Genomic DNA, 23,110 nt, shown 5'->3' with positions numbered 1-23,110 from the left:
TTCTTTCACTCTTATTGATTTTCTAATTCCCAGCAGAATTCTGGGCACAGACTTGGTACTCAATTTCTGAGCTAAAAGTTGCAAGAAAGACAAAATCCTGAACAGAGTCCATAACAATGAAATCAACTCTCTGAATTTGACTAGACACTGTAACTTTGTGAACTTGGTAACATTAGAGAATCTTAAAACTTGGGCTGAATCCTGCCCAGAACCTGGGGACCTCAAGGAGGACACCAGGATAGCTATAGGCCTTCGGTTCCCTTCTATTCTTTACACCTGTGAATCTAATTTCAACTCTTTAGTTTTTCCTCCAAACCCTCCCCATCCATGCAGAGAAAATCTCATCCCACCTCTTCTATACCATCCCCACAAAGAAAACTCAGGAAGCAAGAGACACTGGAGATTGGATGTAATTGCATTTCAAGATAGGCATAAGCAGAGCTCAGACTGGGGCCCCAAGATGGCACAAAGCCAGGGGTGGTCAGGTCACACAGAGCACCCCTACCCTGTTTCTGGCTCGCGTTCTTCCTCATTGACTTGAACAACATGGTCTCCGCAGGAAAGGGCGTCATAGTAAATTTGGTTCATAATGCAGCTGCATTCAAGAATGGGGAGTTGGGGTAATGGACTAGGCAGGGAATGCACAGAGGATATGGTCTCAATAACTGGGCCTTCTATGACTGCCTCAGTTTCTCCACAGCAGCATCCACATCACCTCCTGTGGCAATGAGAGCCTGGAGATTGGCTTCAGGATTCAGAAATCCCATGGCCCTAAGTTGTTCTAGTTGTGCCCGGAAGTGAGTCTCAGGCTGCAGCTGCTGAGGATTGGCACCAGCTAAGGCCTGCAGCATCTGGAGGAAGGGGGTGGCATGGAGGCCCTGCTCATTATTCCCCTGCACTAGGGGAACCTCGGAGGCTGGGGCTATGGGGAGATCCTCAGGCACCAGGGCTCCCTCTCCAGATTCTGTAACTCCTGCCACACTTGCCAGCCCCGTTAGGCGAGGCATGAACCAGACAAGCAGGCGAGGTGCCTCAGTGGCCAGGATCTGAAGGCCCTGCTCAATCTGCAGCAGGGCTTGCATGGCCCGAGGGTTTGCCATGGCTGCCTGTAGGTGCAGTAGCAATGGCAGCTGCCGGCGCATCTCCTCCTGCAACTGTGGGGCCTGATACCTGCTGTTTGGTCTCAGAGATCTTGGATAAGCTGGTGGTGGCAGCCAGGCATGCTCAGGGATTCCAGGGGTAGCAGCCATGGGGGATGGTGGTGAAGGAAGAAATGGTGCCCTATTGGCAGAATCCCCCAACCCCGAAACAAGATCAGGCATGTTGACGCTGTGGGCAGTGGAGCCATTCCCTGCACCATCGTGGCCCCTATCTTGTCTAGAGCCTCTCCCTGTGGGGTGTCTCAGGAAGGCTGGGCAGGAGGACTTTCCCTTGAATGCTACTGACTCTTTGGGGAGTGGCGTGCCTGACTCAGGGTCCTGGGACAAACTCGGGGGAACTCTGTTTCCCTGTGATGGTGGTTCTTGGTTTGGGCTAAGGATGGATGCAGTTCCCTGCAGATGGGCTCCCAGGGACTGGGAGGTCTCATGTAATTGCTGGAGATAGTCATAGAGGCCTATGTTACCCAGAATGTTGGGAACCCTATTTCTAATTGCAGATACATCATGATCCCCATGCTGCCTGCTGCCCCTGCCTCCTGAGCCTTCAGAGGTGGAAGCCCAGGGATTGGGGAGAGGGTCACAGTTCTCCATCCTTGAAGGCTGACTGCTGCTGGGGGTGGCATTAGCAGTAGCGGACGTAGCGAAGGGGTTGCCGCCAAACTGCTCCTGCACTGCATTCAGCATCGGGTCCATGATATCGGTGTACATGGTACGAAGCACATTGTAGCCACCAGGGATGCTCTCCAGGTTACTGAGTGCCCGGTCCTGGCTACGCATCATCTCTTGCATCATGGCAGGGTTGCGTAAAAACTCCAGTGTCTGCCGCATGATTTCAGGGTTGTTGAGAATATGCCCAATCTCAGGGTTATGCTGGATCAGCTGCTGCATGTGGGGGTTGTCAAGAACCAGCTGGCGCACCAGGCTTGTGTTAGACAGCAGACCCTGGATGAAGGGGTCGTCGATTATCTGAGCCATGAACTCAGGCACAGACACGTGCTGCCACATCAGTGAGCTCTGCTGGTCGGGGAAACTGCCAGAGGTCAGACCCAGTCCACTAAGGCCTGTGAGGACCCCTAAGCTAAAGGTGGGAGGTCCATCTGCTGGGTAAATGGGGCTGGACTGAGGGAGGGATCCAGGGCCTGGGGCTGAGGCAGGGACCGAAGCAGCTGGGTACTCGGTGCCCGTGGGGCGGCGCTGCATCTTGATGACCAGGTGGACAGTGAGGCCATCTCGCACTCCACACTGTGCCAGTGAGTCAGGGTCCTTGAGGATTTTGCCAGCAAAGATTAGGACCAACTGATCAGGGTGGGCCTTAAAGCGCTGGGATATCTCTTCCTTCAGCTGCTGGATGGTGCACGTGTCTGTAACTGAGAAATCTTCCTTGTCCTTGGGCGTCTTCACTGTCACCTTGATGAGGTGGGGATCCTGGACTGGCACTGGGCTGCCCTGTGGCAGAGTTTCTCCGCTTTTGGCCATGGTGGGCAGCAGGAGGCCCAGGTCTGTGGGGACACAGCTGGGGTGTGAGGATGGAAGACCAAGATCATCCTTTTGGGCAGTGGTAAAAGTAGAAAAAGGAAGGCAGAGAGGGGCCTTACTATCTCAGTGTTAGGGAACTTGTGGGACCCACATGGAAGGGACAGTCAGGTCCCTGGGATAGGAAGGTTTTGGAAGATTATGGGTTCAAGACATGTTGGGGTGATAGGAGAGAAATCCGAGAACCTGGAGAAGAGGTCTACACTTGATGAGCAGAAGGGAAAAGCCAGAAAGAAGGGCCCAATTTGGGGAATACATACCGATCAGCTGTGGCCCCGTCCTTCCTCTTATACAGGGCTCCAAACCACCCTCATCTTGCTGAACAGACACCCATGAAGCCTTCTGGGCCGGAACCCACTCCATCAGGTCTTCTCTGTGACTTCAGCACTGACATCACAGCAGCATACAATGGATTCTTGAGACATCTCCAAGGTCTCCAAGCGTAAGGGAACACCATCTGCCTCACGCTTTCCCTGCTTTACTTCCTGTATCTCAATTGCCTCTTCTTAGAGACCTGGGTTGACCCCTCTCTCTCAAGAGTCCTGCTTCCACATCCGATACATGGCATGAGGAGAATCACAATGAGATTGGACACTTAGAAAAGGCACTATCGGGCCTGCCCGGTGGCGCAGCGGTTGAGCGCTGGGTTGCGAAGCTGCCGGCGGCCTCTGCGGCGCCGGTTCGATCCCCGGCTGCTCCCCGGCCACTGGAGGAGGGTCCCACATGGCGCGCAGACCTCTCCTGCCGCCCGCTGCTCCCCTCAGCAGTGTACTTTGGTCCTTCTGCCTGCTCTGCTCCCCGCTCTGGCTCTGGTGAATTCTCTCACCCTCCAGCACTTCTGACTGTACCCAGTGCATGTATAAACAAAACAAAAACAAACAAACAAATAAATAAATAAAGCATGCTTCTATAAAAAATAAATAAATAAATAAATAAATAAAGTCTTTAAAAAAAAAAAAAAAAAGAAAAGAAAAGGCACTATCATCCTTTGTGTCCCCACTGAGAACCAAATTCAGCTACTTGCTAGTATCCTGTGTTCCTGGCGTCTTTCTGGTTCAACATTAGCTATGAATTCTTTATGTACTCTCAAACTACTGACTTTCTGATTGGTAGGATCTAGGGTATGAGAGCAGGATCAAGAATGACACGAACTTTTTATTTAACTTTTAAAAAACGGTGTTAGCCACCAGAAGAACTAAAAGAATGCATTGACTAGTGAATTAAGAAAAAAAGACTATGGAATAAAGTTGTTAGACAAAAAATAAAGAGTTGTTTTACATATGTCTATGTCTATTTTACATATGTAGAAAGATAGATCAAAATTATGAGTCTAGAATCTATCAGCAGGGCACAGTATTGAGATTTGAGATTATAATAAAAAAGGTAAAGATAAAAATTTTGAATCATGGGCACTTCAATATTTAAAGTCTGGAAGATTAGATTAATTCAGCAAAGGAATCTGAGAAAAAAAAATTTTTTTTGGCATTCTGCCTGGAACATACTTCTCCCAGGAAACTGCAAGTTCAACTCTCTCAATTATTTTCCTTTCTGCTAAATTGTCATGTTTTCAGAGAGGCCTTCCCTTATCTCTGTTTGAAATAACTTAAATAACTTCTCCTGCTTCAATTGTCTTCACGGCACTCATTACCCCTCCCATATTATTCTCTATATTCCCCATCAAAAAATTCAACTCCATGAATTAAAGATCTTTGTTTTGTCACTGTATTCAATATGTAAAAGAGTGTTTGAGTTATTGAATTACCACTAGAACTTGTTAAATTATTTAGCAATTGAATAGTCACTTACATATACATGCCAATTGGCTGGGATCCTCTTGGAGAGACTGGAAGACCAGGAGAGGGGATCTTGGCTGACTATAGGAAACATAAGCTACAAACATTGGTGATGCTAATGGATATGATTTCTTGGAAGGTGGCATGTCCCATAGAGGCCTGAGTTTGTGATGACTGGAAGATGCAGTGGGAGTGGCAAAGCTGTATCTCTCTGAGCTAAAAAGAGAAAAGTCACTGTGCAGAGAAACTTTACAATTGTAACAATAGCAATTAGTAAGAGACTCCCATGAGGATAAATACCAAGTCCTGGCTGAAATGTGAATTTTTCCTATTCTGGCTTACCAGGCCATCCTTCTTAGAATAATAACCTAGGTCTATTTATGTATTTTCCCTTCGGGGTATGGGTGTTATGACTGTCTTCCCCACATCTGGGTCTTTTTATGTGTCACCAGATATTTGTGTGCAGCTGTGTATGCACATGACTGTGTATACCTATGTGTTGACTTTGTGAGCCCAGGTATGTGAATATGGCTATGCAAGCTTGTGTACGTGTGCACACCTATCTGAAGCTACATAGGCTTGTTCTTATACACACAATCATGAAATTATATCTTGGTATGTGCTTCTGTGTATGCCACTATAGCTCTGCATGAATGTATGTATGTGGAGTGTGTATGTGTGTTTGCAGATAGATGGCATGTGACACAGAGATGTCACACAGAGATCATTGCCTTTTTAGTAAAAGAAACAAAGCCAAACCTTGGATGGGGACGAGTGAGTGTAGCCATTTTATTGACAGATCTTCCAGCCATGACCAATGATCTGTTATTCAGTAGAGAAAGCAGTGACTGTTTTCTCCTATGCCAGGACTTATCCTGGCTGGAAGCATCAGAAATGGTGGAAAGTCAGAAAAGATGGTCCTATGGATTGGCAGGCAAATAAGCAAATAGGTAGATGAGGTGGTTAGAATCCTTGGGATCGCTTGAGCTTGTGGATAGCAGCGCTGGTGTCCCCCTCAGTGGCAATCAGTGCCTGCAGATTGGCTTGATAGTTCCCAAATCCCATGGCCTGCAGAGATTCCATTTGCTTGCTGTAACGAATCTCAGGGACTTGTAGAAGTTGGGAAGGGGCATCAGCGAGGGATTGCGTCCTCTGAGGGACTGTTCCACATTTATGACAGCACTCAGACATTTTGGACTCAGTCATATCTGACATATTCCCAGTGCAGGGCGCTGCGTCAGAGTAGCTGCAACAGGGGGCAGGAAGCCAAGCCAGGCCCCACAGATAGGGTGCAACGCAGGGTAGAAGGTTAGGCGCCTCCGTGGCCAAAATCTGCAGACTCTGCTCAATTTGCAATAATGCTTGTGATGCTTTGGGGTTGGTCAGGGATAAAAGCATGTCAGAAAGCTGTGTCTGCTGCAGGAAGGTGAGCAGTGGTTGCCGCCACTGCTCACTCAGTTGGGGCATACTCATGAATGTCATAATCTGGGCTGCCAGGTTGGAATTATTCAAAAGCGACTGCATCATGCTTCCTGTGATCTGGGAGCTGCTCTGTTCATCCAGTGGGTGGAGATCCTCCTCTGAACTCTGGTCAAAGCTATCTGAAGAGATGGTGGCATGTTTGTCTTTTGCCTGGGACTGCTGGGAGAGCTCTATGCTAGGTAAAGCTGGTACCCCAGCTGGCTGCTGAATGGCACATGTCTGACTCTGGCTTTTGGTGGAGAGAGCGGCAGTATTGACTCTGCAAGTATGGTTCGCCCTGTTGGGGGTAGTGTTGGGTGAGATGATGGAGGTTAAACCAGAACGAGAGCTAGAATAGATGACACGAGTAGTAGGAAGATGTGAGAGCTGGTTCCACTGTTCCTGGGATGGTGGTGGAGATGGGGTTGAAGAATCGACTTCTGGTATTTGTCCTTCCAGGAGAGCCTTGAAAATGTTGCTGCCAAAGCGATCGTGCAAGCTGTTGAGCACTTGGTCACTGAAATCAGCATAGCTATGACCCAGGACATTGTCCCCACCTGAGATTGTCTCTAATCCCAGACATGATTGTGGGTTCCAAGGCTGTTCAAGATTCTGTGCAGGTTGCTGTGTTTGCATTATCTCTTGAATTATGGCAAGATTTCTGGCCAGTTCCAGAGTTTGGCACAGAATCTCAGAATTTTCAAGGATGTTTGAGACCTCCGGGTTCTGCTGCACCAGTTGTTGCATGTCTGGGTGATCTGAAATGAACTGTCTCATGAGGTCCACATTGGACAGAAGCTGCTGAACAATAGGATTCTCTAGCATCTGTACCTCCAGCTCTGTACCGCCCACTTCTGTGTCTTGGATGTGTTCCTTGGGTCTTTCAGACTCCACAAAGTGTGCTGCTTTCCCTGAGATGTGACTCACACCAGCAGGCTGGCATACTCCACTGTTTCCATTGGTGTTTCTGTCCTGGAGGCAGGGCTCATTGGTTGACAGATTATGGGAGTGAAGGATTCGGGATCTAGAGCCATTTTTGGACTTGATGACCAAATGGATGGTGTGGCCATCCAGGATGCCCCTCTGGCTCAGGGTGTCATGGTCTTTGAGAAGGCGGCCCATGAAGACCAGCACTATTTGGTCCATTTGGCATTTGAAGTGAGCAGATAGCTTCTCCTTAAACTGCCTCACAGAAGTGTCATGAGCTACAATAAAGTCTTCCTGGTGGCCTGGAGTCTTCACAATCACTCGAGTGACACTGGAAGGGATGTTATTATCTGCAGGCAAACCTGAACGACACCCATGGTGGGCCATCCTGGATGCTTGAGAGATGATATGCGGCATGGAGCTGTGTGGATGGTTGGTTGGGGAGCAGGTAGAAGTAGAGGCAGAAGGGGTGAGGGCAGACAAACGTTTCCACTGGCCTCTGTCTCGGTGTTGTGCTCTTAACTCACGAGCTAGTTTCCTTGTCCAAAAAGTAATGAGTGACCAAGCTGTGCCAGGTAATTTCAGATGTTGTACCCCCACCCCAGCTCTCCAGACGTCACCCTGCTGAGGTCTGCTGTGGCTACTGGTCCATCCTTGTTTCAGTGTGGCCAAGTGATGACTCTTCCCAGGTCTGCCCCTCCCGCTAAGAGCATCACTGCTTCAAAAGCAAGATATTATGATGTCAACTCAAGCCTCACAACTTCTGCCAGGACTAATTGGGGAAGGATGACTAGTTGAAGGTCCAGGTCTCCATAAAGGAATAAGAAAAATTTCCAGCAAATTGGACACAAAGTTCTCAGTATGAAACTATGGGTGGTGGAGGGGGAGCTCCCTGGTGGCACAGGGGTTAAAGTCTCAGTGCTATTAAGCTATCACCAGCCACTATGGCACAAGTTTGATCCCCAGCCGGGAGCTAACCCACGTGGCCCAGCCAACCTCTCCTGTCTCGCCCCCTGCTCCCCTCAGCAGTGTATTTCAGTCAGTCTGCCTGTTCTGCCCCCCACTCTGTCTCTGATGAATCCTCTCACCCTCTACCTCTGGCCTGCACCCCAGTTCTTATATGTATAAATAAATAAAATAAATAAATAAGAAACTTGGAGGGGGGGAGAATTTCTTTATGGTGCTGTGCATGAGTCTTTTGTAGGGATGTCAGGTTTATTGTGGAAAAGTGACATCTATTGAAACCACAGGTGAAACCATATAGCTGTGAGTCAGAATGGAGTCTTTTCCATGGAAAGATTATTACTTTTCAGTGATCTGAAAAAGGCTGGGAAATGGAGCAAGTTCTTAAGTGGAAGTGGGAAAGTTGTGTTTTTCCTCTGGTTAGAGATTTTATGATTCTGCACTTGATTGAGGGGGCACTCCTGTGGTGAGAAAAGATTTATTCGGTCCTAGAAACAGGGTTGGGAGATTCCCTCCAGGAATATTTCAAACTAGTGAATGAGCTTTTTCTTGCAACACATGTTTTATTCACTTATCGCTTAGTCATTGCTACTATCATGATACCAGAATTTTTATGAATATTTGTTTCAACGTCTTGATCCAATCTCAAGCACTTACTTTTGTGTTAAAGCTTTAAGGGTAGAGATTCCTGTAAATCAAGAGGTGGAGGTGGTTACTAGTGGTATTCTTAAGAGGACAGGTTTAGGGAATCAAAAAGCCAGATTCTCCGTTTCACAGAAACATGGTGAAAGTGTTTGATTTTTATTCAGGTAGCAAATTAATTTCCTGTCAGTGGACATATTAAAATGTATATTGTCTGTGTAAAGTCAATGTCTATGTAAAATGTAAATGTGTATGCTGGTGTTTGGGTATGGATGGAAATATTGTATATCTGAAAGCGAGGATGATTTGATACATATTTGTATGTATGTATTTGATACATACATTGTATCTGATTTGATACATATTTGTGAGTGTACCATGAGGGTATAACGGTTAGGGGCAATACCATGTTCCCTATCCCACTTAATGACAGGTGGAGCAGAGTGGCCAGGGGAAGATACAGGACAGCGAAGGCAGGTGGCTGGAGGAGAGAACTCTTGCTTCTGCAGCCCAAACTGCACCTTGGTGCTTCTAGGAAGAAGTCACGGAAGAAGACACTTGAAGAAGAAACATATAGAGACATTTGAAAGAGACATGTAGGTGAGAGACACAAGGGGAGGCTGACGATGACGCCTTATCTTGATTTGTACTTTGATTTTGCTCCTTGTCCCGATTCTGGGACCTGCTTCAGAACCCTATTCACACGGTTTCCAGCCAGAAGGTGTCTCAGACTTCTGGGTCTTAGAGGCACCACTTCAGGCCAATCCAATTTGGCTGGGCATTTGCCCACAAGGGCATAGGTAATTTGGGGTGTTTTGTTGGGAAACATTAGTAATATCCTGTCTCCTCTTCTGTCTGTGCACACTCATTCTATTAAATTTCTTTCACCCTAAGAGTCTGCTTTGCCTTTGTGTACATAAAAGCCTGGATCTTTAGATTGTGCATTTTGGGGGTTGCTGGGAACCACTTGGCCACCCACTAACATAAACATAAGACAGTGTGGAGTGTTCTGGTATCCTCTGTGTGACTGTGAAGAGCTCATGATCTGAAATCTTGACAGGTACAGCTGGTGGTAGTCAAAGTACCTAGGCCAAGCCCTACATCAGAGTTCTCCACCTGCTTACAGGGGTATATGATAAGCAGAGAGTCCAGACTTGTATGTTCTTGATGTGTTGAAGATGAGAAAAGAAGTCACAGAGAGTGGGTCAAGAGATTTCTTTGTTGGGAATGGCTGACACTCTAGCCCAATCCACCACAGACCCCAGCTGTTTATAGCAGGAGTCAGGTCTAAACTCCTCTCTCAACTATGCTCAAAATTAAATTGATTCACGACAGTGAAACATTGGTTTTCACACCAAGACACTGCCCCTCTAGCCCCCAGGTTCCCCAATCCCTGGATCTTAGATATTTAAAAAGGAAACTTCTACATCCCACTCTAATAACCAGCTCCCTGGGTTTTCTGCACTTGGAATCAGAGGAGAAAATCCAAGAGCTACACTTCTAAACTGATTCCCAGAATCCTAGAATTGTAGTAACTGCATTCACAATTCTCAAAACATAAAATATAAGATTTTTTTTTTTTAAAGATGACTCTCTCTCCTACATAATTCCAGGATTCTGGTTAAAGAGGAGTAACATTTCCCAGCTAGTGTTTCATTTCCCAATCAATTAAATCCACCTAGACCATTATTAAAGAGAACTTTAATGTGCTGATTGAGATATTAATAAAAAGGAACTAACTTGATAAAATCAATGCCTCCCAATTATTAGGGCTGGTAGGCCATTTGATGGAGGGTGGGAGGCTGAGGAGAGGAGGGGTATCTACCAATGCCCTGTCCTGGGTCTCAGGGCCTAGAGGACTTGTTGGGTTTAATGGGTTTGGGTGGATCCCAAGCCCCAGGGGACCTTTTGGCTGGTGGTCTTGGCTGCTTGGGCTTCAATGTGAGGAAACTGAGGTCATAATTCATGAGGTAGCCATCATTGAAGACATAAAGCCTGTGGTCTGAGGGGCAGTAGTTGATGCCCTGCAGCGTCTCCAGCATCTTATCCAGCAGGACACTGATATGGTGCTCCTGCCCAGTGGTGGTATCAAAAGCATAGAAGATCTCCTCCTGGCGGGTGCTCAGAGAGCGCAGGGCATAGAGCACCCCACAGGCCATGAAAGCCCCTGACAGGGCCGGCTTGTACTGGCTGGTGTGCCAGGTTTTCTCCACTTCTAGACTGCTGGCATTGAGACGACTCACAACCAGGTTGCCCTTGCTCTCCTCGGTGGCATAGAGCACCCATAGTCCCTTCTCATCACCAGCAAAATCTAAGTCCTTCCAAGGCACGCCCGCATAGGAGAAGCGGTTGTTGTAGGTGGCTCCCTGCAGGGGCCGCCGCAGCACCAGCGTGTTGGAGGAGAGGTCCACCTTGGCCATGTCCGCTGTGCCATAGTAGTTGAAGTACATGAAGTTTTTATACACAGTATTGCCACTGCCATCACCATATCCCATCTTCCACTCCTGAGAGTTTTTCAGCAAGACCAGGTCGTCATAGGACTTGTACAGTCGGTAGTAGTCAAAGTACCTAGGCCACACCCCACGCCAGAGTTAGCTGGTGAGAACATGCAGACTAAACACATGCTGTGAAAAATAGCAGGACTAGTGTGCTAATTAAGTGCAGGGGCTTTGGAATCTAATTTAATTTCTCTTCTTTTACTTAAGATATACTGTGACACTAAAGAATTACTTTTAAAAGCATGAAACAAACAGCAGCAATAACATCCTCAACAATACATTATAGGCACTGTGCATGCACTAGCTCATTTACTTATAATAAAAACACTTAAAGAAAGGTTGTGTTGCTACAGATTAGAAGACTGGGTCTCAGAAAGGTTAAGTAGTTTGCTCCTGGTCATTCAGTTCATATGTAAATCCATAAAAACAGTAACAAAAGAATCTACTTCATTCAGTGTCAGAACTGGCCTAGATAATGCAAATAAAACAGTTAGTAGCCTATTCACCTCAAAATAAGGATCCACAAGCTGTAGCTAGTTTTTTCCTTCATGGATATTTTCCTGTACATAAACTTCACAGCTTTTCATCTGCCCTTGAGCAGAATGTAGTTCTAGCTAAAGCTTCCTTCGTGGAGATTATGCTGATGAGGTCTTTTTGGAAAGTCCTTTAAATTATCCCTGTCTTATGAGTATTGTCCTCTCTTAACATTAGGCAGCAAGTCCTGCCTTACAGAGATTTTTTTTTCCTTACAGAGATTTTGATAGAATTTAAAAAGCAAAGGCAAGTAAATGTGTTTCATATGAAACAAAAAGTCTATAGGGGTTAGGAAGTATTATCAGTGATGCTTATCATTCGGAAATTAACTTCTACTGGGGTTCTTCAAGGACTCCTTGAACTCACATTTCTCTCTCCCTCCCATAACCTCCTACTTAAGAGTCACACTTTTATAAATACTGTCTTGGGGCCTCCCTGGTGGCGCAGGTGGTTGAGAACAGTGCTGTGAAGCTCTCCGCAGCCTCTGCAGTGCCAGTTCAATCCCCACCGGCCTCCGAGCAACCCACATGGCAAGCAGACTTCTGTCTCACCTGCTGCTCCTCTCAGCAATGTATTTCGTCAGTCTGCCTGTTCTGTTACCCGCTCTATCTCTGGTGAATCCTCTCACCCTCCCATGCATCTGGCCTGTTCCCCGGTTCTTGCATTAAAAAAAAAAATAAATCTTTGAAAATAAATAAATAAATAAATACTGTCTTTAAACCTGTGGTCGGTGAGTCTACCTCCCTGGCCAGGTCTAGCTCCCTAGCCAGTTTACTGAAGGACGCATTCATCTGTGCATCAATTCATTAGCTGTTTTTTCATCTATCAAATATTTACCAACACCTACTATGTTGTCCACAACTTTCTTTGTAATTTCTTGTGATGTTTTCATATATGTAATCTTCCTCATTTTGCATATGGTGAAGAATGGGTCTGAGATGTTAATGCATTTCTCCAAGAAGTGTACTGAGATTCAAGCTCAGATCTATTTGACTCCAAGTGTCAAGATTGGTAGTTAATCCTCTAAACTTCTGAGTAGAAATTATGACTCTGATGCCCAGATATAGAAGATCTTGTTCTTGGTATAAGACACAGGACAGGGATAGAACAAACTTTGAAATGCAATGAAATTAGAAAATTGAGACAGTGAGTTTGTAAAGGAAGTCAGGACAATCTGAACCATCCTTAACCCATGAGGGCAACATTAGGAGCTGATCTTAATCCATGAGGGGTACATCAGGAGGCAAACTGTCAGACCTGAGCTAGTTTTGCCCAGAAATACACCTGAGGTAGAGAAATAGGAGGGCTGGGGGCTGAAAGAAAACTAGTGGGTAGGCTAGGGAACATTTGAAATGAATCTGGTTGCAGAATAGAAATCACCCTGGACTTACCTGCCATCTGCACGCAGAGGGGCCACCCAATAAAGGGATGAGTCTGGATTGGGTGCTGAGTCTCTGCCCCAGGAACCTGCCTTGTATGAGAAGCCTCTCCAATTGAGCTGCACTACAAGGGGTCTGCTGACTATTTGGAGGCCTCCATGAGCACAAGAACCTAGAGAAGAGCATAGGTAACGTGTGAAGTAGCTGTGAAGCACACAACCCCCAGGGAGCAGAGAAGGAAAGTGTAATAAGCACATGCAACTTTGAGATGTGTCCATACACCTGAGTGCTTATATAAGCGTTCAAGCAGGGATGATCTTGCATGATTGCAGGTTAGTGCGCATGTCTGATAGGGGGTGTGTTGAAATGTCTGTGCATGTGGTGTGCCTGTACCTGTCTCAGCCTCTATCCCTTAGTGATACACCAGACAGGGAAATGAAGACTTCTTACACATCAAGATCTTTACTGCGCAGCCTCCAGTGCACCATAATTAAGCCTGCATTCCCAACCCGCCCTTAAGGTGATGAGGTTTTGGAAAACTCATTCTGGGACCTCACCAGGGGGCAGGGAGGAGCCAGGATGTGGAGAGGCCTCCTCTTGCTCCTTTTCCCTCTCACACTCGCTCAGCCTGCCCTCAAGGACATCCACCTCCTGGCGGAGGGCGCGGAGGGTGTGCTGGTCAGAGCCAGCCAGAAGCTTGAGTGTGACACTGGCATTAGCCACCTGTGGAAATTAGATGCCAAGACACAGGTCACAGATGTTCTTAAGACATGGAAACAGGCTCTCATATTTCTCAGCTCAAAAGAAGTGATGTGGGAAATCGTCGAGTTTGCGAGGCTCGATAAGGCTAGAAGCTACAGGGGGCGGAGATGCTTTAATCCATCCATGTACCTGGCTCTGCAGTTGGTGGAGGAGGCCCCCAGCTCCACTGCCTTCTCCCGTAGCCTTAAGTTGGGTGACCAACTCCTGGGCTCCCTCCAGCTCCAGGCGCAGCAGGTTGAAAACTGGGTTCTCATAGGAGGAAACTAGGATGCCGGGATTCCTGGATTCTGGAGTGAGGTCCCTTTCCAGGTCCTGATGACCCTGACCGTCCATGGCATGTGCATCCCCGCCGACCTGAGCAGGGAGGTGGGAGGGTGGACCAAGCAGTTCCTCCAAACCTCAATCTCTGTGGCTCTGCCCATCCATCCTCATCCCAACAGTGCCACTCAGCCTACAAATTACTCATTTCTGTCACCTCTTTTATTGCCTTTAATAGCCCTTTTACTTCCATTAGTGAGGTGAGCATTGGTGTTATCCCCATTTCACAACTGAGGACACTCAGATCCTCCTTTGCATCATAGGGGAAATAACCATTTCCCTACGCCACCCAATTTTCTTTCTTTTGTCCTGATTAGAGCCACACGCTCAGGAATGGTTTGGGTGAGGGACTGAATGGGCAAACTCCCAGGTTCCATCTGGCTTCATCCCATCAACATTCCCAGGAGCAACGTGTGAGCGTTGCAAGAAAAATCAATAAATAATAATTGCCCGCTTCACACTGTTGTTTTCCTATTCACTCACCTGTGTAGCATCAATCTCAAACTTAACTGTCTGACCCACAGACCCTGCACAAACTGCCCGTTTTCAACTCTTTAATTCAAACTCCTGCCTCCCTTGCACCTATCATCCCACTTCCAAACCAGTGAGTGTCATATCCTCTTTCCATTTCCCATTTGATTCATGCTCACTAATTCATCCATTAATATGGAAAGCAACCTCTCTATAAGCCTCTCTATCCTGATGCTACCACTGAGGGTCCCAAGAACAGTTCCTAATTTTCCCTTCATACTCGAAAGATGAGAACTCATCTCAAAGGTGAGGACTGCAATTCCTTCAGCTCCTTCTCCATCCCAGCGCTCATGCTGGGAGCAGTAGAAACTGTGATTGTACAGCTCATAGCCCAAGGCCCAGCCTGGGGCTCCAGCACTCACCCTGGACAGCGCCCACTCATATTTGTCCATCAGTGCCTGGGCTTTACTCTGTAGCTGTTCCAGCTGCTGCAGGGAGATGAGGCCGTTGGGCAGGTGGACCACGCAATGGCACATGCCGTCCTCATTCATGGAACCTGGCACACTTCTCACCAGCTGCAAAAGCATAGGCATGGGCACATTAAGCATAAGGAAGCATGTGAGGCACCCTGCACTCTGGGGACATGGGGTAGGTTCGCCCTGTGCTGTGGGCCCAAGAAGAGCTCTCTGCACGTGGGGCAGTTGTGGACTGTCTGAACATGCTTCTACCATAGGTTTCAGTAATTATTTCCTTGATTTCCCAGAACTGAAGCTGCAGTCCCCTGCTGGCTCCTGTTGGGAAGACCACCCTCCCCCCCTACCTCATGAACTGGCTGGATCTGGCTGCAGTTCACATAACTGGAAGCTGACTTTTCCTCCAGGTTCTGTGGGAGAGAGGCAAACTGGTTTGAAGAAAAGTGTTAAGGGGTCTGCTGAGGGGCTTCAGTGCTCTGCAGTATCCCCACACTAGAGATTTAGTAGATTCCCCCAGCTTTGCTTTGTCTTGAAGACAATGGCAACAGAGAGCTCCAGGTCTTCAAAGAAGGGAAATGGTAAGAATAGCATGATGACAGCACAGCCTAGACTGATATGGAACATTCACAAGACCAGGACCAGGTGTGACTTGTAATCCACATTTTATAATTGAAAACCCAGAAGTCCTGAGAATTTAAAAAATGTTTCTCTAACTCATTGATCAATAACGACAAGATTGTAGACTTCCCCCAGGTCTCATGTTTGTGTTAGATCCTGTGTGTTTCCTCCAAGGGAGCCCCAGAACTCCAAGTTGGAGTTGGAAGGAGATGCAGGCTGAAAGGTGCCGGAGGGGAGGCAGCTTCCCTGCTTCAGCTAAATAGAGCAGGAGGGGAAATGTTCCAGAGATGAATAAAGCATACTTTGGGGTCTTCCTCCCTCTTGCCTCATCTGACTCACATTCTTACTCAGAGCCAAAACCCGCTGACTTGACAGCCAGACTGAGTTCTACTTCTCACTCTGTGACGTAAGGTCAGTTACTTATCTTCCATGTCCTGGGGTCCTGTGTGTAAATGAGAATAATTATGTTTTACTTTAAGAGGTGTAGATATGTTAATATGTAGATATTATATTTATATGCAATCTCACTATTCTATGGTAGGAGTCATTTATATCAGTTATTATAATTCCCTATGCTCATCTCCACTCCCATTTTGAAGTCAGATAAGCCAGCACTATATCAAAGACTCTATCCCAAGTTGTTGACCAAGCCTGTGGCACAAGATGGGGGTTCCTTACAGAATCTTCAAGAGCTAAGATGTGTGCCCCTGTCCTTCTCTGCATAATCCCACTCAAAGCCCTGTCACCTGGTAGTTAATCTAGCTACACCTTCAGACTCTAAAACCAGTCCAATAGGTTAGGTTTCAGGGATCATGAATCAGGGCTGACATGCCTACAATAGTCCAGATTGACCACGCTTAGTCCCAGCCTCCCTAGCACAAGAAAAAAGTGGCAGACATCTGCAGAATACAAGGCCTCATAAAAGAGCAGGGTACAGCCCAGAATCCTCCTTTATCACCTTATTTTTCGTCTCTAACCCCATGCCACACCAACCAAAGGTAGCTGGCATAAGCTATCCTTGCGCTTTTAGGCATCCCTACTCGTCCATTACAAAAGAATGACGACAAGCACATTAAGCACATGAAAGCAAGTCAGGCACACTGCACGGTGGGAACATGAGGCGGGAGAGTGGGCCCTGCTCTGGGTGCCTGAGGAGAGCAGGCATGACTGTCTAGACATCCCCCCACTCTCCGTCTAGAGCATTTCTCTGCCAAGTCTTTCCATCCCCACATTGCCTTAAACCTTGGGGGATCTTAAAAAAGATCAGTGTGGTGAGGAAGTCTAGCCAAAGCACAGCACCATCTCCCTACCTTCTTGTGACCCCCTCCTCATCCTCTACTTGTACCTGAGGCTGTCCTGGGAACACCAGGGGCAGCAGCAGGACTGTGGTCAGGAAGGCTGGGACAGGCTGCATCTTGAATCAGCTGTCGGAGTGGAGCAAGACTTACACGTTCTTCTAGGCTTTTATCCTCGGTCCAAGTGAATGGTCTCAACAGGAGGAGCATAGATTTCGACATCTAATTGTATGATGGGGGGCCATGAGGCAGGGGTGGAAGAAAAGAGTTGTGACAGGCCAGTGCCTCTGAAGAGGGGGTGGAGGTGAGTTTCCCACCCCCCAGATGAAATCTGCCTCTGCCCTGCTGGGCCCTCCTGTCCAAACAGATTAAGGCAAATATGAGACATCCTGGGGGCCTCGGGATGGGTCTCTTTCAAGGAGGATTATGGTCTTCCTCTCAACTTAGAGGGAGGGAATGTTCTAAAAGGAAATGCAACTCTACCTGCTCAGTCTCCAGAAGAGAAGCATTTACTTAACCATGCATCCTTGGATGGGGGCCAAGCTGTCAACCTGGGGGCATTGCTTCAGCAACGCTGTATTGGCCTGTTCTGTCTTGTGCCTTGCTTCACCCCTAGAGAGAAGCACTGCCCCTCTATTCTAGCTACTCTAAACATTTCTGTCCCATCCCACTATTCAGATCTATCCCCTAATTCCAGCTCTAGTGACCTGTCCTCCAGACTTCTGCTGCCTACCCTCCAAGAAAGTCCCCTCCAGTCAAAGGAGGCTGAAGAGGCTCCAGTACCCTGTGCTGTCGCTAGGACATCCCTACAAAGGAGGAGTTTTGGCTCTTGAGGCCTAGAGAAGGGGTCATAGCTCAGTGCCTAGTGTTGGCCACCCTTTTACTCTCTCCTCTGCCGTCTTCTTCTCTGTCTCTTGAGAGCGTCTCACGCATCGACCCTGAGTCTCACATCCACCCTGGCACCGAGGGGGATGTCACTTTACTATGAGGTGTGTTTTGCCCCCTTTTTTCCACTGAGGAATTGTCTCTGTACTCTGATCTCCATACCCTTTACCATTCCTGAATCTCATTGCATTTCCAATTGAATATTATGAGCACTTAACATAAATGTCCTTTGCTTGCTCACCACATCCTTTAGAATACTTTTCCCAGTGCATAATACCTAGTAGAGAAAGATGTGCATGGAATTTTACCTTCCCATTCTAGGGAAAGTGCTGGAGAGCTTATGTGAATGCATAACTCCTGCAAACGTGCCCAGGATGCAGCAGGGCATTTTGATGAGACGCCACACCTGTATCTCACTTTACTATTCTCACCCACCTGCCAAAGCCAGGATTCCATTCTCCCTCAAGTCCTCTGGCCCAGTCTTTTTGTACCATGAGCCTTGGAGGTACCAGGGACTAGAGATAAGAGAGGAATGAGTTGGAAAATGTAAACTGAAAATGTAAACTGCATGGAGTGGAAAACTTTCTTCATGCCTAGTGTTCAGGCTGGTGTTGCCAGAACTTTATGGCAGGCAGGATAGAGGGAAGGGAGGCTGAAAGAACAGATAGAGCATGAAGCCTAATAATTAGTGCTGGGGTCCTCTTTCTAGACTTTTGTGACTAATACAAGTTGTAGAAGGGGGAGATGACTCCTATCTGAGCAAATAACTGACTCCTATCTGAGCAAAGACGAAAAATAACTTAGGGAGGAGAGAAATCACATGGCGTGATCCACTCCCTTCCCTCCCAGCGCTACGGGTAACTTGGGGTCCAGGTATCCATCCCCCAGGTCAGAGACCATGACAGTTTCCAGTTATGTTCTGTTTTATTCACATTTCCCCAGCCATTTCCCCAGCCCCTCCTGCCTTCATCCCTTCCCTTCAGCAAACGTGAATTTCCTCCTTTGTGTCACACACTGTACAAAAGGCCCCACTCAGGGCCAGGTTTTATAATCTGTTGCTGGCTGAGCGGTGGTAGAAAAAGACAGGCTCCTGATTCCCACCCAGCTGTGTCCTGGCCCTCCTTGTCTGTCATGGTCCAGGCCCAGCCATCTTCTTATAGGTCGGTGATACATTTATGGGGATCGACACAGAGGCAGAGAGAGCAGAACCGGTGTAGGCACGGCACGCAGGGCAGGGCAAGGTCAGCGCAGTGTTCATTCCGCCTGTGTGATGGAAGAGGGCTGGGGTGAGGGTAAGGCCCCAAACTGGCCGGTGATGGGGAGACCTGAGTAGAGCTGAACCAGACAGGCCCAGTAGCACTGCTTGGCCACCCGTCGGCACTCGCTGGAGAAAAAAGGATATTCATTCATTCCTCCCGGAGGCTCTCTCGGGACCCACACTTGGCACTGGCCCTGCCCAGCAGAGTCGAAACAAGCGCCTGAGCCTCTGTGCAATCTGCTGGGTGCGCACTCCATAGACCATGGGATTCAGGGCCGGGGGCACCACCACGTAGAGGTTGGCCAGCAGGATGTGGATGTGACTGGGCACTGTGTGGCGGCCAAAACGGTGAGTCAGGAAGGAGAAAAGAGCAGGTGTGTAGAAGAGAGTGATGACACTGGCATGGGCCCCGCAGGTGCCCAAGGCCTTGTGACGGGCACCGTGGGATGGCAGGCGACAGACGGCACGGAGAATAAAAGCATAGGAAGTACCTATGAGGCCTAGATCCAGAACTGGAGAGAGCAAGGTAGTGGCCAGTCCGTACCAGACGTTGGGACGCGTGTCGCCACAGGCCAGTCGAGCCACCCCCATGTGCTCACAGTAGGTGTGGGGCAGAGCCCGCTGCCCACAATAGGGCAGTCTCTGGAGCAGGGCCACAGGGGGCGCCATGACACAGGCACCCCGGGTCACAGCAGCTACGGCCACGACACCTATCACACGCTGGGTCAGCAAGGCCCCATAGCGCAGAGGCTGGCAAATGGCCACGTAGCGGTCCACAGCCATGGCCAGCAGCACAGAGGATTCGGCAATGAAGGCCACGTGAGCAACAAAGAGCTGAGCTAAGCAGGCCCCAAAAGAGATCTCATCTGACAAGCCCCAGAGCACTGCCAGAGCTTTGGGCACAGTGGATGTGGCCAGAACCAAGTCAGTGATTGCCAGAAGCCCCAACAGCTGGTACATGGGCGCCCGGAGGGCCTTATCTACCGCCACCAAGCCCAGCAGAAGGGCATTTCCTGCCAGAGCTGCCACATACAGCAGGCACACAGGCACAGAGAGCCAGGCGTGTAAGGCCTCCAGTCCTGGCACCCCCAACAGGACAAAGGGCCCTGGCCCACTGATGTGCATGGTCTGGTTGAGATCAGGCGGTACAGGGTCCAGCTCCATCACCCGGTTCCTCCGGCTCAGCCCTGCAAGGTATAAACAGGGCCCATGAGAGGCAATCACCAGTTCTGTAGACTTTTCACATAGGTGGCTGTGGCGAGCAGGGGTTAGGATGCTGCCACATTTGCTAAGAGCTGTCTTCGTGGCAGGCACTATTCTAGGGAACTGTCGGCCTATTGATTCCCTAACCAGTTTGCTAATGGTCCCATATGATGGATCAAGGAATTTGGTTTATGAGAAGTTAGTATAATTACTCCAGGTCACACAACAGGGAACTTAGAGGAACTAGAGGAACTAGGATTTGATTCAATATTAACATGATGAAATGCCATCCTCTCTGACAGCCTTCTCTGAGGGCTGCCACCTGGGGGCAGCGGGGTGTGCCTTTCCTGGTCACCTGTTCCAGAGGGAGCCATTCGTGTCCTCTAGCCCAATCCCTCCAGCCACAGTACAGATTCTGTGCTCCCTCTTCCCTAGAGGAGAAACAAATCAGAAACAACTATGGAACTGTGATTTCCCACCCCACTTACTGACCTGCTCCTGCAAAGCTCTTCTGAGATCCTTCTCCAGAAGCCACTCTCCCAAATACCACATTCCTCCCAGCCTGTACAGTACTTTTCCCCATTTTTTCGTGGCCTCTGACCTTCCTCCCTCCAGCTCTCATGCCAGTAATTCCTTCATTGACTAGTGCAGCTGTCCACCCCTGACTAGCTGTGTGGCTCTTCTTTCTTCTGTACTTAATGCACGTAAAGATCCTTTGGGGTCTACAGAACTCAGTATGGGAAAGTTCAGATCCCACTGAGGACACAGCAGAACGCTAAAGCAGTTAAGATGACTGGCTCAGCTGCCCAGTGACAGGGCAACTGGTGGTCAGATTTACAGGGTAGCGGTGAGAGGTCTTAACTTAGCTGGGTTGAAGTTAAGAATTGCCTGGAAAAAAGATCTAAGCTAAGACAGGTTTTCCATGCTCTACCAGAAGACCAGCGATATGTCCTTGAACTGCATGAGATATAGCATCTGGGGTCCAACCTCAGAGGACTGAGGGACTGGGCAGACAGCTGGGTGTCTGGCTCTGAGAAAGCTATGGAACTTCCCTTGCTGTGTCCACATGAGGCTTCCCACAGTGCTGCCTTGGAGACCTTCCCTCACATCCCACACCTGGACTCCTGCAGAGTAGACACGGGTGATACACCTGGCTAGACTTTCCCAAATGGAAGGCCTGTTGGTTTAGAAACTAGAGCTTCCTTCTGAGGGAGGAGGCTTGACTGAGTCACAGGCCCTGCCCTGCCTCTCGCACAGTGGGGGTCCTGCAAGCTCGCCTGAGCCCTGGGAACATTCTTCCAGGACCCACAGGACAGGCTCAGCCTTCATGTGGGGAGGAGATTGCCAAATTTTTCAAGGTCTGGGAACATCTGTCCCCAAACCCTAGGGCAAGCGTAACCCATATCCAGACAGGGCCCCACAAGAAAATCTCCAAAACGTAGAGTGTAGGCCCTACCAGCACACTTCCTCTTGGCAGAATTCCAGGGACAACTCCCCCCCTTCCCTCATGTCCACAGCCCACACTTCTGCTCCTCCCATTTCTTCCCACAGACTAAGGAAAGGGGAGGAGGAAGAAGCTGGACTCCCCTACTACCTCCAGCTTCAGCGTCTGCCCTGTGTCCGGTTCTCTGCAGGCACAGCCACACACCTCTCTTCCTCCACCTGCCCTCTCTGCTCTCCTTGCCTGCCAGTCCCTGCTGCCGCTCCAGAACCAGTCAGCATCCCCTGGAGTGCAACAAGGAACGCGGGGAGGGAGAGATAAAATAGGATGTCCTCTCCCCCCAACCTCTGAGGCACAGGATGACTCTGAGTCGAGTCCAGGAGCATCTGAGTGGTCATGCCCAGCTAAGGTGTCCTCCCAGCCTATTCCTCTCTGGAAACATACACAGAAGGACAGAGTTAATAGAGTTAGGACTAGGACAAGATCACCTGGCAGGCCGGGACCTTCCTCCCACATTCTTCACCCTACTCCTCACTCAACAGTGGTTTTGTTTAGCGGAGGAAGCTGCCTCTGCCACTTGCACAGGTTCCGCAGCTCTGCTCCACCCTGGGCTTTACTCCCACTCTGAGAACCTCTTCATTCATCTCTCCAGTCACACACTCACTCCTTTTAATAGGTACAAGTCCTGAGGCACTGGTGGTACAGAGATCTGCCCCAACCGCTGCAGACTGAGACTTGTCTCTCGCCGTCTGCTGCCTCCTCCCCAGAGTGCTCTGGGCTGGAGGCCATTATTTCCCTCTTCTTTTTCCATCCATCCTCCTCAGCGTACCTCTGGCTCCTCAGAGCCATTCTATTCATACAGTGTCCTGCCTAAGAGGCTCCCTCTGTGGAAGAGCATATTAAATGCAAATGAACGCTTTATGGGGGGAAAAAAGACATAATGAAAAGAGTTCAGAAAATCAATTCAAACACCATATATTGAGTCTCAGGTTTGTTATATGATTTGAGGCAAAGCTATGAATCACTGTGACCACGATGTAGACAGATTTGAGATTCCTGACCTGATTTCATTTTTTTTTAAGAGTTGCTAGTTTATTTGGTTTCCATGGAAAAACATATGCATTAGCACCGGAAGTTGTTTCACAATTCAATTCAGTTGGTCTGTTAGTGAAAGCTCTTCAAAGATTCTTGAAAATAGATTTATCCTGAGGATGTGTGTATGTGTATTTCTCTTTCCAGTATGTCCATAGCATGTTAGTGGGAAATTGGTAGAAGCATCAGACTGTCAATCTGATCCAATCTTAAACCTAGCAGAAATTAGGAGGCAGGAGTGTTCCATTTTTCTTGTTCCTGTATAGTCCCACCTCAGGGTTGTGATTTAGATCTAGAGCAGGCTCTAAAACCAGATTATCTAGGTTAGGTCTCTAGTTCTGCCACACATATGTGTGATCTTGCACAAGATACTCAGCTTCTCTATGCCTTAATTTCCTTATCTA

At 48.3% G+C, this 23,110-nt stretch overlaps 4 protein-coding genes across 4 annotated transcripts; all 4 read right to left on the bottom strand.

Annotated features, from left to right (window-relative positions):
- Positions 1 to 674: 674 nt before the first annotated feature.
- Positions 675 to 2,704, bottom strand: UBQLN3 (ubiquilin 3; the record flags this gene model as incomplete). The annotated part of the gene is given in 2 exon segments (XM_084250616.1): positions 675 to 2,677; positions 2,680 to 2,704. Coding segments are annotated over 2 exon segments (2,028 nt in total).
- Positions 2,705 to 5,352: 2,648 nt separating this feature from the next.
- On the bottom strand, positions 5,353 to 7,291 carry UBQLNL (ubiquilin like; the record flags this gene model as incomplete). The annotated part of the gene is made up of 1 exon (XM_084250626.1): positions 5,353 to 7,291. One exon carries the CDS (start codon positions 7,289 to 7,291, stop codon positions 5,450 to 5,452), a length of 1,842 nt encoding a protein of 613 aa, XP_084106752.1. The 3' UTR covers positions 5,353 to 5,449.
- Positions 7,292 to 10,323: 3,032 nt separating this feature from the next.
- Positions 10,324 to 16,946, bottom strand: LOC311179083 (olfactomedin-4-like; the record flags this gene model as incomplete). The annotated part of the gene is made up of 7 exons (XM_084245979.1): positions 10,324 to 11,047; positions 12,903 to 13,062; positions 13,448 to 13,613; positions 13,782 to 14,006; positions 14,864 to 15,016; positions 15,262 to 15,324; positions 16,878 to 16,946. 7 exons carry the CDS (start codon positions 16,944 to 16,946, stop codon positions 10,324 to 10,326), a joined length of 1,560 nt encoding a protein of 519 aa, XP_084102105.1.
- A 2,168-nt stretch (positions 16,947 to 19,114) lies between these two features.
- On the bottom strand, positions 19,115 to 20,134 carry LOC311179009 (olfactory receptor 52D1-like; the record flags this gene model as incomplete). Its single annotated transcript, XM_084245854.1, has 1 exon — positions 19,115 to 20,134. One exon carries the CDS (start codon positions 20,132 to 20,134, stop codon positions 19,115 to 19,117), a length of 1,020 nt encoding a protein of 339 aa, XP_084101980.1.
- Positions 20,135 to 23,110: the final 2,976 nt, after the last annotated feature.

This window comes from Talpa europaea, assembly GCF_964194135.1.
Source record: "Talpa europaea genome assembly, chromosome: 1".
Lineage (NCBI taxonomy): Eukaryota > Metazoa > Chordata > Mammalia > Eulipotyphla > Talpidae > Talpa > Talpa europaea.
Note: the sequence above shows the minus strand (reverse complement) of the source record. Positions and strands in the feature narration are given on the sequence as shown.